This window comes from Salvia splendens, chromosome 16 (genome assembly GCF_004379255.2).
Source record: "Salvia splendens isolate huo1 chromosome 16, SspV2, whole genome shotgun sequence".
NCBI lineage: Eukaryota > Viridiplantae > Streptophyta > Magnoliopsida > Lamiales > Lamiaceae > Salvia > Salvia splendens.
In genome coordinates this window covers 24,036,494-24,049,753 of record NC_056047.1, presented here as the reverse complement: position 1 = coordinate 24,049,753, position 13,260 = coordinate 24,036,494, and the positions used below count along the sequence as shown (strand labels likewise).

At 37.9% G+C, this 13,260-nt stretch overlaps 1 protein-coding gene and 1 long non-coding RNA gene across 2 annotated transcripts; one reads left to right on the top strand and one right to left on the bottom strand.

The window, feature by feature from the left end:
• Positions 1-1,752: 1,752 nt before the first annotated feature.
• Positions 1,753-2,361, bottom strand: LOC121771228. The gene has a single exon (XM_042168002.1). The coding sequence runs from the start codon at positions 2,241-2,243 to the stop codon at positions 1,920-1,922; it is 324 nt and encodes a 107-aa protein (XP_042023936.1). The 5' UTR covers positions 2,244-2,361; the 3' UTR covers positions 1,753-1,919.
• A 781-nt stretch (positions 2,362-3,142) lies between these two features.
• On the top strand, positions 3,143-13,251 carry LOC121772418. Its single transcript, XR_006044338.1, has 3 exons — positions 3,143-3,271; positions 4,332-4,421; positions 12,858-13,251. It is a non-coding gene; the product is annotated as an uncharacterized LOC121772418 (long non-coding RNA).
• Positions 13,252-13,260: the final 9 nt, after the last annotated feature.

The following is a 13,260-nucleotide window of genomic DNA, read 5'->3' as shown; positions in this document are numbered from 1 at the left end:
AAGTAATAAACAAAACCCCTAAGTTAAATAGTTGTAAAAATTTATAATTATAAGTTACAATGAAGTGAAGTTACTAAACTATAACAAGAGACTAAACTCTAAAATAAAGACTGTAATCAACAGGGTAACAATAACAAAAATGAGTTGGGCTTCATTTCAACTTTTAAAGTTAGACCAGACAACGCAAAATTGATGGGAAAATAATAAAGAAAATAAGTTGTGAATTATGTCTATTATTGTCTATATTCATGCATTTTGATATTTTGACGTGATTGATGAGTTTTGAATGAAAAATGCCGAAAATGATGAATTCAGACTTATAAGATCATTACTATATTCATTCTTCGAACGCATGATATCTATACTTCAATCAAAGTTTAGATGAGAAAATTATGGCTGTTCAACGATGAGTGGACCGCTGAGTTGAAGTGAACGGTCCACTGAACGGGTTATGGAAATGCAAATATTTGCAATTTTTGAAATATTTTTCCCTTTAGAAACTCAATATCTTCCCATTAAAGATATATCTTGCAGATTATACCATATCTTAGCCTTATCCACAATATAAAATATGCAGAATAATTGTTCAAGGATTTATAGGATTTATACTTTATCCATCTTTTGTATAATAGAATAACTTATGCTCACTATTTTATAATTGGAGAAGAAGAGCAATGGGAAGAATTTAAGTTAGTTCAAGTTGAACAATATTATTTTCTCTCGATTTTATCTAATATTTGTTAGATTGAACATGATTATTTTTCTTTTGTAGTTAATTAGTTTATCTTTCTATAAATAGATAAATTCTAAGAAATCATTTTGCTTTAATTATTCTTGAATTTTTATTTAAACGATTGACAATTGCTTTGATTACTATGAATCTCTAATCAATGATAGCTATGATTGGCATTTTTATGTGTTGGTGCAACTTGCAAGATTGGTGACTTGAGTGTTGATACTCGATAGATATAATTAATAGGATTAGTCAATAGATCACTGACTTAAGATTGAACCTGAAGACGATAAATCCTAGTAAAATTTAAATCGGATTAACATAGAACTAATTTAAATCATTAGATTTTTTTTGTGTGTATATGATCTTGTCATTTATTAATTATTTTCTTATTTTAATTATTTAGTTCAATTTTGGTAGTAGTTAATAACCCAACCTAATTACCCCATTAGTCTTGATAGTACTACTAAGATTCAAAATTATAATATTAGTATCTGCCGATATGATACCCACCATATATATATACCTTTATGTAAGCCCCAAAAATTAAGTTGATTTGAGTAAATATAATAATTTCATAATTAAGAATAGAGTGAACTACATCAAATATCCCTAACGTTTCCAAAAGTTCCGTTGCAGGCCCCTAACAAAAAAAAATATCTCCGCATAACCCTAACCTTAAAGGTAATCACAAATCATGTTTTTCGTGACTATATTACCCTTTAGCCCTAAAAGGGCATTTCGGTCAATTCCGTGAACTATCTGACTTTGACCTGACCTGCATGATGGCACTTTTACTGTGCCTGACACACCGATGGTTGGGTTGGCACTTTTATTCAGAGTGGTTGATTTTGGGTGATTGAACGAAAACATGATTCACACTATTCACATTAATTTATATAGCAATAATCAGATTAGCTTTTGATAATCCTATTATAAATAAGTTCATGTCACTAAATTTGCATGATTTGCATGATGGCTGAATAAAAATAATAGTACTAGCTAAGAACTAATCAAAATAATGGAAAAATGTATTTTTTATACGAATGAGTAGATTCAATTCTTCCTTCCCCAACAAATTGGCTATCACAATACCTCACATCAATTCAACAAAATAGCATCGAAACATTAATAGATCAAAAAAAAACAAAAAGCTTCAAAAGTGGGGAGAAATCTAGCATCAAAATTACAAGTTTTTCCTTCTGATATTGCCCTTGCCGTGGAACTTCTTCTTGGCAATCTTAATCTTCTTCTTGAGCTTCTTTCCAATAGGTTTGAGGAATTTGGAACTCTGATTATCATCCGCGGCAGTCTCGACTTCCATGGCGGCGAAATAGACGGAAGCATTGTCATCGGTGCGAGTGGGTTTAACTGGGAGCTTGGGAGCGGCGAGGGCCGCCTCCTGGATGGCTAGCTTGGCGGCGTCCTTCTTGTCATAAATCGGCCCAACCATCTCCCTCCTAATCGACCTCAGCCTCTTCTCCCTCTTCGATCTGATCGATTTCCCCATTGCTTCGGCGGCGCCCAAATTTGCTGCTCAATAAAATTAGGGTTCTGGGCTGATTCTACGGAAAAATGTATTGAAGAGAGAGATGTCAAAATAGATAATCTTAGAATGAGTAAAATTCTTTGGTCTTTACCTTCTGTCAAACGTAATTTAAAATTTCATACACTGCTGCAACGCTAGTGGTGGTCTAAAGTGTATGCCCCATATTAAAGGTAAGTTTACTAAAAAGCCCCTGAAGGCATTTGGGCATTCTAGTCCGAAAAATGGCTACAAATATACGATTTGTGATTACCTTTAAGTTAGGGTTATGTGGAGATATTTTTTTTGTTAGGGGCCTGTAATGGAACTTTTGGAAACGTTAGGGATATTTGATGTAGTTCACTCTTAAGAATAAATATTAGATAAATTTTGAAAAAGTAAGGGATTTTAGTCCCTAAAAAAATACAATAAAGTATTTGGAATCAATCTATAAGAGTAAAATATATCAAGTTGGCCTTTTCATTTTAATTGTAAGTGCATGTGTCAGTCATTGATTCGTTAATTGTGACTCCTGTTTAAGAATAGTGGAGTCATTTTATCGTTTTGGTAAGTTCTATAATAGTGGAGTCATTTTCTCCTTTTAGTAAAAATCAACACATTTATTATTGACTCTCTCTCTTACTTTATTCTCCTTCCCTTTTTAGTAAGTTTGTTAATTGTTTTCCTCTCTTGCTTTATTTTCTCTTCATCTTTTGTATTTTTTATTTCCTACTTTATTCAGTTTTTATCTCTACTTTTTTATTTCCTACTTTATTCTTCATTTACTTGACTCACGTAATATAAATTTCTTAAATTGCGAGCCGAAAAGAAATGCATCTACTGCGGAAGGGACAAATTTGACTGAAAATTCAAGAAGGCCCAAATAGCATTAACATTAATCATCATCTCTCACACTTTTTTAAGTTCTACCTAATGAAGATACTGGAACAAAACAAGCCTTGGATTTCAGAGCTTGAGCTTCAACACCCAAGATCAATCCTTGCGAAATTAAGGTAGGAATTCAACAAACCTTGTTTATATCGTCTCATATACATGATTAGAGCATAGAATTGAATGAAATTGATTCCTAGGTTATGGTAAGTGACAAAAAAGGGCAAAATAATAGAGCTTGAATCGGAGAATTGTTGTCTTGTTTTGCGCAAATTCAATTCATCTTTCTTTTAGTGTGAGATAATTTGCTGCACAAAACTGCTAGATTCTGGAAACCTTAGGTAAACCAAAACCTAGCAAAATAGGTACCATTGAAAGCTATTGCCGATTTCGATGCTTGTCTTATGCCAAAATCTGATATAGTGTGATGATTTTATTGTCTATGATTTGGGCTACTTGCTGAAAATATCAATTTTATTAATCGAGTCATTAAATCGGCATGGAAGAGCATAGTTTCGTCATTAATTGAGTTTAACTATATTATAAGTTGGTATCGAAAAGAGGTACAGATCTGGTTAGTGTAATTAATAACAAAAGCAGGAATGAAATTATAGTTGAAGGTTGTATATAAGTTTTGAAGGTGTTATCTTGAGTTAGTTGAAGGTGAGACCTTAATACTCCCTCCATTCCATAGTAGTGGGGACATTTCTTTTCGGCACGGAGATTAAGAAAGTAGAGAGATGAAGAGAGAATAAAGTAAGAGAGAGTAAAGTAAGTGAGAAGAAATGTGTTAACTTTTTACTAAAAAGGGAAATGACTCCACTACTATGGAATGTACCAAAATGGCAAAATGACTCCACTACTATGGAACGGAGGGAGTACTATTTATGGTAAAAGTGAACCGGGACTCTTATTCGTGGATAGACTAAAATGGAAAAACGAGACTCCTATTCGTGGACGGAGGGAGTAGATAAAAGAACTGATTATTGCCTTTTATTTTCTGAAGAGTAATTATTGATTGACAATATAAATTAGGTATATAATAGATGATCTTGAAGATTAGGGCAAGGGAAGTTTTAATGAAAGAAAATGATAAGCATCAAGAACAATTAAGGAATGAAATTTTGTTTATAAATAGTTGAATATGTATGATAGTGACTTGCATAAAACTATTGTTTTCAGGTGTAGTGCCATGAGTAACCGCCCAAAAAAGAGGAAACTACAAGAGTAAGACGTATCACAGGAAGCGAGACCTTCTGGGCATATTATGAGGTAGAGTGTTCTACATTAGAACTCGATTTCTTTAATTATGCGAATATATTGCTTATAGAAATCCTAGATAACAATAATATGCATGTTGATGTTATTATGTACAAATGATATGTGTTATGTGTTGGCAGTGTGACATGACTATTATAAACATGAATTGCTCAGTAAAATACAAATCTGTTGTTTTTTTAGTGATAGTCATATATTACTTGATGTAAATACGGCATGATTATATTTCTAATGTAGATATTTAAGTTAACTTATCAACTATTATAGGTCATCTAATAAATGAGATGTGGTATGAGTAAATCATCCAAGGTACTTTGTCTCAAGCTTAATAAAATAAATTACATATGACCGCCGCTAACTACATTTAGGAAAAATAGGTGATGGAGTCTATGATAATATATGCAATGATATGTATATATAAATGAAAAATAGGTTCGACTCTTCATTCTCCCCACATTCTGATTCTTTTTTCTTTTGACGACCATCTTCTACCTCTCTTTTCTCCCCTTTTTTCTTTTAAAATTTTTAACAATGCATTTTCAATACTCCAGCCAATGCATTCCTCATTCTTCACTACAAAACTTCTCTCCATCATTTATTTTTCGAAGTGAAATTTCACAATACATCATCACCATTCTTTCTCCAAAGTGTATCTTCTCAACTTTTAATAACAAATTTATTTGTAATTTTATTCATCTACTTGATACAAAATCTAAGTATTTATTGGAAGAATTAGCTAAATGGCCGAGTTGAGGAAATCGTTGGGATATCGAATTCAAACTTAATGCTCATAGATTCGAAATCTGAAGACCAAAAAATTGGGGATAAATCTGGTGGTCAGCGGCGGAATTCCAAATTTTGGGTGAATTGGATTGTGGAGGTGTCGTTGACTCATTGTGACAAAAAAAATAAGAGTGGTGGTTATTGATGTTGTTGTGCTTAGCGAAAGAAAAATTCTGAGTATGTTTTTGGAGAAAGAATGATGTTACATGCATGACTGTCGATGCTATAACTATATATGCATGCAACATTGTTACGTGCTACATGGTGATATCGCGCATGACGTGATGCATGTGGCCTAACTAATTAAATAAGCTGAGTAGATCAATAAGAGCACATGGGTTTATCCGAGCTAGCATGATGAGGTGGCAAGGTGAGGCGCGAGGCGTGTGATCAACCGGATATAAAAGGGGACCACAACTTCATCCAAAGTCATGTTTTGTGTGTGATTGTTCATGATGCTAGGATCGTGGATCTAAGGCATTCTATCGTGTTACTTATTTCATTTTGTATCGCATTCATCTTTGATTCCGTTTAATACAATTCCTATCGTTGAAATCGTCCCAGTGTGTTCCAATTGTGTTCATTGTTTTGTGGTGTGTTGTGTTGAGTTATGATCACGATTGGGAAGGTCGTAACAAATGACGAACTCTGGTTTCCGCCTTGATGAGTGTTGAATGCGGCCGTGACATGAATGAGTGTGGAATGAGTACGTGGCTCGTTCAGCCAGCTCATCAAGTCGAGGCTGCATGGATAGATGTGTTGCATGGGATTGAAGCTAAAGGAGAGAACAGAGTTAGTTAGCAACGAACTAACTTCCGAGGCTTGCTTTTTAGCTTGATATAAAGAGAGGTAGTTTCCTCATTTAGAAGCGGCGTGTATCTTGTAGAAATTAGAGAGAGTGTGAGTATGGAAGGAAGAAAAACGTGTATGTGTGAATCACCATTGTAGAGTGGAGTAGCTCTTGTGTGGTTTTTCATCTTCTTGTTTCCATCTCTTTGTAATCTCTGAGAGAGTGATAGCAATAAACATCTCATCCCTTTCCGTGGACGTAGGCAAATTGCCGAACCACGTAAACCCGTGTGTTGATTGTGTTCTTGCTCTCAAACTCATCGTTCATCGTAGAAAACCCCAACAAGTGGCGCCGTCTGTGGGAATCGAAGGCGAAGGATAGATCGATGGCGATGGCGCGTATTGAAACAGAGAAATTCAATGGAAGAAATGATTTCGGTCTATGGCGAATCAAGATGAAGGCCATGCTCATTCATCAAGGGCTCGATGAGGCTCTGGATGCGACTGATTCAGATGAGAAGCCGGATGCGAAGAAGCTTGAGATGCTGAAGAAAGCTCGAAGTGTGATCATCTTGAATCTGGATGACAAAGTTCTTCGAGAGGTCGCGAGGGAGGAGTCTGCAGCTGGAATTTGGAAGAAATTGGAGGAGCTATACATGGCCAAGTCGTTGGCAAACATGTTATATCTTAAGCAACGCCTGTATTCTTTCAAATTCAGTGATGATAAGACTATAGGAGATCAGTTAGACCAGTTTAACAAAATAGTCGATGATCTTGAAAATGTGGATGCCAAGCTGGGGGAAGAAGATAAGGCTATTGCATTGCTCAATGCCCTTCCCAAATCTTTTGAGCAGCTGCGGGATGCTATGTTGTATGGAAGAGAGAAGGCTATCAGTTTGGTGGAAGTTCAATCGGCATTAAAGTCAAAGGATCTGCAGAGATCAGGGAACAACCACAACGACACATCTGCAGGAATCTTGAATGTCAAGAAGTTCAAGGGAAAGTCCAAGCCAAAGATTGAGGGGTGGAAGAATTCCCAAGATAAAGGGAAATGGGATAAGAAGGAAACCCGAAGCTGTTTTTACTGCAAGAAACCGGGTCATGTCAAGAAGAATTGTTTCTCATGGAAGAAGAAACAATCGGCAGAGGGCAATGGTCAAGGCTCTACTGATATTGTTCAAGAAGAAGAGCAAATGCAGATAATGAACATTGTAGAAGGTGAGATGGGGGAAAGCTGGATTGTTGATTCAGGTTGCAGCTTCCACATCTGTTCACACAAGAATTGGTTTGAGACATTTGAACCATCACAAGGTTCTGTTACTCTGGGGAATAACCAGATATGTTCCATCAGAGGCATAGGTGACATCAAGATGAGGCTGAGGGATGGATCTACCATCAAATTGACACAAGTCAGATTTATACCACAGATAAAAAGGAATCTGGTATCTCTAGGAGTGCTCCAATCAAAGGGATACGGTTTTAGATCAGAAAATGATCAAATGCAGATTCTAAAGGGACCCAAGATTGTCATGAATTCTGTCAGAAAGAGAAGCCTATACTACTTGGAGGCAGAGGTGATAACTGAAGATTCTGCTGTAAATATATCAGTGAAATCCAACATGACAAGCTGGCATATGAAGCTTGGACATCTTGGTGAGAAGGGACTGCTTCAACTTGTCAAGAAAGGTGTGATTAAGGTTGATGAAACACAAGATATCAAGAAATGTGAGCAGTGTGCATTGGGGAAAAGCAAGAAGCAGCCATTCCCAAAGGCCAAGCACACTTCAAAATCTGTCATGGAATATGCTCATAGTGATATTTGGGGTCCGGCTCAACCACCTACCATGAATGGAGGTAAATATTTCATCACAATAATAGATGATTTCTCTAGAAAATTATGGGTCAAGATCTTGAGAGAAAAGTCAAATGCATTCAAGTTCTTTAAGGAGTGGCACACTATGGTTGAAAGAGAGAAGGGTGTGAGTCTTAAATGCTTGAGAACCGACAATGGATTAGAGTATTTGTCCTCAGAATTTGATGAATATTGCAAAGCCAGAGGCATTAAGAGGCACAGAACTGCTCCAAGAAACCCACAGCAGAATGGGGTGGCCGAGCGCATGAATAGGACAATTCTTGAAAGAGTAAGGTGCATGTTATTAACCTCTGGTGCTGACAAAAGGTTCTGGGGTGAAGCAGCCTCCACAGCAGCTGACTTGATCAATAGGAGTCCATCATCAGCAGTCAATTCTGAGATTCCAGATTATCTATGGTATGGTAGAATGCCTGATTACACCAGGCTCAAACCATTTGGCTGTAGAGCTTATGCTCACAGTAGGCAGGGGAAGTTGGATCCTAGAGCAGTGAGATGCATTTTCCTTGGGTATCAATCTGGATCTAAAGCCTATAGGCTCTGGTGCACTAAGGCAGGTGGAGGGAAATTGATAGTGAGCAGAGATGTTATATTTGATGAGGATCAGATGCCATTGTTGAAGAGGGAAAATGACAGTACATCCATTGAGGTGGAGTCTTCAAGAACACCTGATCCAGAAGAGGGACACCCCCATATTCAGATCCCTGAAGGTGATGAGACACCAGAAGCTCAGCCACATCATCAACCCATTGAAAGGCCTAAAAGAACTATCAAGCTGCCAGCCAGATTTTCAGATTATGAAATGGCATATTTTGCCTTGTGTGTTGCAGAATCTATTGACTTTGATGAGCCTGCCACCTATGAAGAGGCCATGAAAGGAATGGAAAAGGAGCAATGGCTGGAGGCTATGAGGGAAGAAATGGAGTCACTATTAAAAAATGGTACTTGGATTCTTGTTGATAGGCCAAAATCTCAGAAGCCCGTGGGGTGCAAATGGATTTTTAAGAAGAAGGTGGAGGTTTCTGAGGGGAATAAAATCAGATACAAGGCAAGGCTTGTAGCCAAAGGATATACTCAGAAAGAGGGTATGGATTTTAATGAAATCTTCTCACCCGTTGTCAAGCACGCTTCTATAAGGGTCTTGCTGTCTGTTGTAGCACAAAGGGACTGGGAATTACATCAACTCGATGTCAAGACTGCTTTTCTTCATGGAGAACTGGAAGAGACCATCTTTATGGAGCAGCCTACTGGTTTTGTAGTTCCTGGTATGGAGAATAAAGTGTGTCAGCTGAAGAAGAGTCTTTATGGACTTAAACAGAGTAGCAGAGAGTGGTACAAGAGGTTTGTTGCTCATCTTGAATCAATTGGCCTCAAGAAATCAGCATATGACAATTGTGTATACACCAAGGCAGTGGAAGGTCAGGCTATAGCTTATCTAGTGTTGTATGTTGATGACATGCTAGTGGCTGCAAAGATTATGACTGAGGTGAATTCTGTAAAAGAAGACCTTAAGAAGGAGTTTGAAATGAAAGACCTCGGGGAAGCTAGAAGAATTCTGGACATGGACATCAGCAGAGATAGGGAAAGAGGTGAACTAAGACTGAGTCAAGAAGATTACTTGAGCAAGGTCTTGAAGAGATTTCAGATGCAAGAATCTAAAAGTGTGGCCATTCCCTTAGCTCAGCATTTCAAATTGTCTGCCCAGCAAGCTCCAGATTCTGACAGAGAGAAAGCTGAGATGCAAAAGATACCATATGCAAGTGTGATAGGGAGCATCATGTACTCCATGATTTGCACCAGGCCGGATCTAGCACATGGGATCAGTGTAACAAGTAGGTATATGAAGGAGTATGGAAGGGATCACTGGGGAGCCTTGAAGTGGATTATGAGATATATTAAGGGAAGCAAATCCACTGGTATCATCTTCAAAAGGCAGAAAGGCTGGAAGGAAGAAGCTCTTGTGGGCTACTGTGATTCAGATTTTGCAACGAATTTGGACACTAGGAAGTCACAAACGGGATATATCTTCACACTCTATGGTTCAGCTATCAGTTGGAAGTCGTCACTCCAATCAGTAGTTGCCCTATCCACCACAGAAGCGGAGTACATAGCTTTGACAGAAGCGGTGAAGGAGGGAAAATGGTTGATAGGAATCATTGGAGATTTTGAAGTGGATCAGAAGGTGGTGAAGGTATTATGTGACAACAATAGCGCGATAATGTTGGCAAAGAATCAGGTTTTCCACGAGAGAAGTAAGCACATCGATATAAGGCTTCACTTCATTAGAGATGAGATAGCTAATGGAGATGTTGAGGTTGATAAAGTCGGGACTAAAGACAATGCAGCGGATGCATTAACCAAAGCCGTACCGGTTTCCAAGCTAGAGCATTGCTTGGAGCTGGTAGGTGTGTTGTCCGTTTGAGGTGGAGCAAGGATGAAGGGTTGAGAAGTAGAGGTTTGTGCTGTCACTGCCGAGGTGGAGATTGTTGAATGCGGCCGTGACATGAATGAGTGTGGAATGAGTACGTGGCTCGTTCAGCCAGCTCACCAAGTCGAGGCTGCATGGATAGATGCGTTGCATGGGATTGAAGCTAAAGGAGAGAGCAGAGTTAGTTAGCAACGAACTAACTTCCGAGGCTTGCTTTTCAGCTTGATATAAAGAGAGGTAGTTTCCTCATTTAGAAGCGGCGTGTATCTTGTAGAAATCAGAGAGAGTGTGAGTATGGAAGGAAGAAAAACGTGTATGTGTGAATCACCATTGTAGAGTGGAGTAGCTCTTGTGAGGTTTTTCATCTTCTTGTTTCCATCTCTGTGTAATCTCCGAGAGAGTGATAGCAATAAACATCTCATCCCTTTCCGTGGACGTAGGCAAATTGCCGAACCACGTAAACCCGTGTGTTGATTGTGTTCTTGCTCTCAAACTCATTGTTCATCGTTCCAAAACCCCAACAATGAGAATATTTGAAATTGGAGAAGAATAAGAGCCAAATTTTTAGAAATAAAGATGTAGAGCATTATGTGGAGATTCAGTTTGGTAAAAGAGTGACAGAGAGAGATTATGACGATGAATTTCAGAACTACGAAAAAAACCAAAAGGAACTGAAGTCTAGGAGCGGTTTTCATTAAAGAAGACTTGGATGATAGATGAGAGAATAGATGATAAAGAATTTTATTACTAATATTTAATACATAGAAAAATATAAATGAGTGCTAGTATGGAAGAATCGCTCATAGACGCTCAAAGTCTATTGCTCAGCATTTTAAATCTCTCTCTCTCTATATATATATGTAGGGACAAGGAGATGATGAATGTTTAACTAATTTTAAATGTATAATTGAGATAAAAATCTCAGCCACACATTATCTTAATCCAAATTCAATGACTAAAATAAGTAAATATTTTTAGTTAATAAAAATAGCATAGGGATATTTTAGGAAATCAACTTTGTTATCATATTTTCACATACACACACCATTCACGCTCACACACAAACACAGACTCTCTCCTTCTCTCACGAAGGAAGTGGCGGAGCAGCTTGCACCTCCTCTCCGATGACACCCTCCTCTAGCCTGCCTGCCTCTCACGGGGGCCTCCCCATCTGTGGCCCCCTCCTCCGGTGACCCCCTCCTCCGGTCTGCCTCTCGCGGAGTACGGCTCACCTCCTCTCGCGGGCACCGACAATATCTCTATCACCAGTGCCCTCGTCGCCTCTTGCTCCCGGACTGATTTGTTATAATCTCCATCGCACATACTCCTGCTCAGCAATCTCCATCGCCAATTGAAGAATCTTCATCTCAACAACTAATTTTATCAATCGTCAATTATCGATTTCACAATCTGCAAATTCACCATACTCACGCAGATTCTATAGATTTTTATCGCTAACGCTGAGATCTCCATCACTCACGTTGATTTGTTATGATCTCCCTAGCCAATTATATAATCTACATAGCTCGCGCTCATGCTCACAATCTCCATTATCAATTGCAGATTCTTCATCGCAAGAACTGATTTCTCCATCGTCAACTATCAATTTCATGATCTGCAAATTTGCTATTTCACACGGACCACATGTCTTCAATCGATCAAACAAGTCACTAATAAAATGCCTTACAAACACTTCACTTTAACCATAGAATACATCACTTTAAGCATGTTTTTACTTCACTGAGATGAAAAAACAAATCACTATAAGCATGCATCACAAACACTTCACTCTAACCATGAAATATGTCACTGTAAGCATGTTTTTACTTCACTAAGATGAAAAAACATATCACTATAAGCATGAATCACAAACACTTCACTCTAACCATGGAATACTTCATTGTAAGCATGTTTATACTTCACTGAGATGAAAAAACAGATCACTATAAGCAAGGATCACAGACACTTCACTCTAACCATGGAATACATTACTTTAAGTATGTTTTTACTTCACTGTGATGAAAAAACAGATCACTATAAGCATGCATCATAGACACTTCACTCAAACCATGGAATACATCACTCTAAGCATGTTTTTACTTCATTGTGATGAAAAACAGATCACTATAAGCATACATCACAGACATTTCACTCTAACCATGGAATACATCACTTTAAGCATGTTTTTACTTCACTGAGATGAAAAAATAGATCACTATAAGCATGCATCACAGACACTTCACTCTAACCATGTAATACTTCACTGTAAGTATGTTTTTACTTCACTGTGATGAAAAAACAGATCACTATAAGCATGCATCACATCACAGACACTTCACTTTAACTATGGAATACATCACTCTAAGCATGTTTTTACTTCACTGTGATGAAAAAATAGTGCACTATAAGCAAGGATCACTTCCCTCTAACCATGGAATACATCACTATAAGCACGTTTTACTTGATATCTCACACAAATTCTTTGAATTGCAATATTGCACACCGTTTTCTTCTTTTCCAATGTAAATCATGTTCTGGCAACAAATTTCCGCATCTCCAGCTTCATTTTCCCTTAGCCGTCGGATGGAGCAACTGAGTGCCACGATCATAGCCTTTTTCTCTTTTGTCGCTCTCCGCTTTCCCAGTTTGAAGCCATTGGTCGGAGGAAACAGTGCTGGAATGAAGAAAACACGACGAGGAATGGAGGACACAACGCCGGAAATTGATGGAGCAAAGCACGGTGATGAGCCCTAACTATGCGACGACGAGGAATGGAGGAAATGGCGGCTGGAATGGAGGAAACATGACGAAAAATGGAGGTCACGGAGGCAGAATCCTATGTATTCGACGGAGAGAGAAGGAGATTTAGAGAAGAGACAGACGGAAGTGAATTGTTCAAATGAGGGAAAGAGAAGACCCACCTCATTTTAATTAAGCAAAATGACCAATATACCCTGAGTACT

Coding starts and splice junctions, on each gene's coding strand:
- LOC121771228 (XM_042168002.1), bottom strand. CDS start 2,243: ATGGGGAAATCGATCAGATCGAAGAGGGAGAAGAGGCTGAGGTCGATT.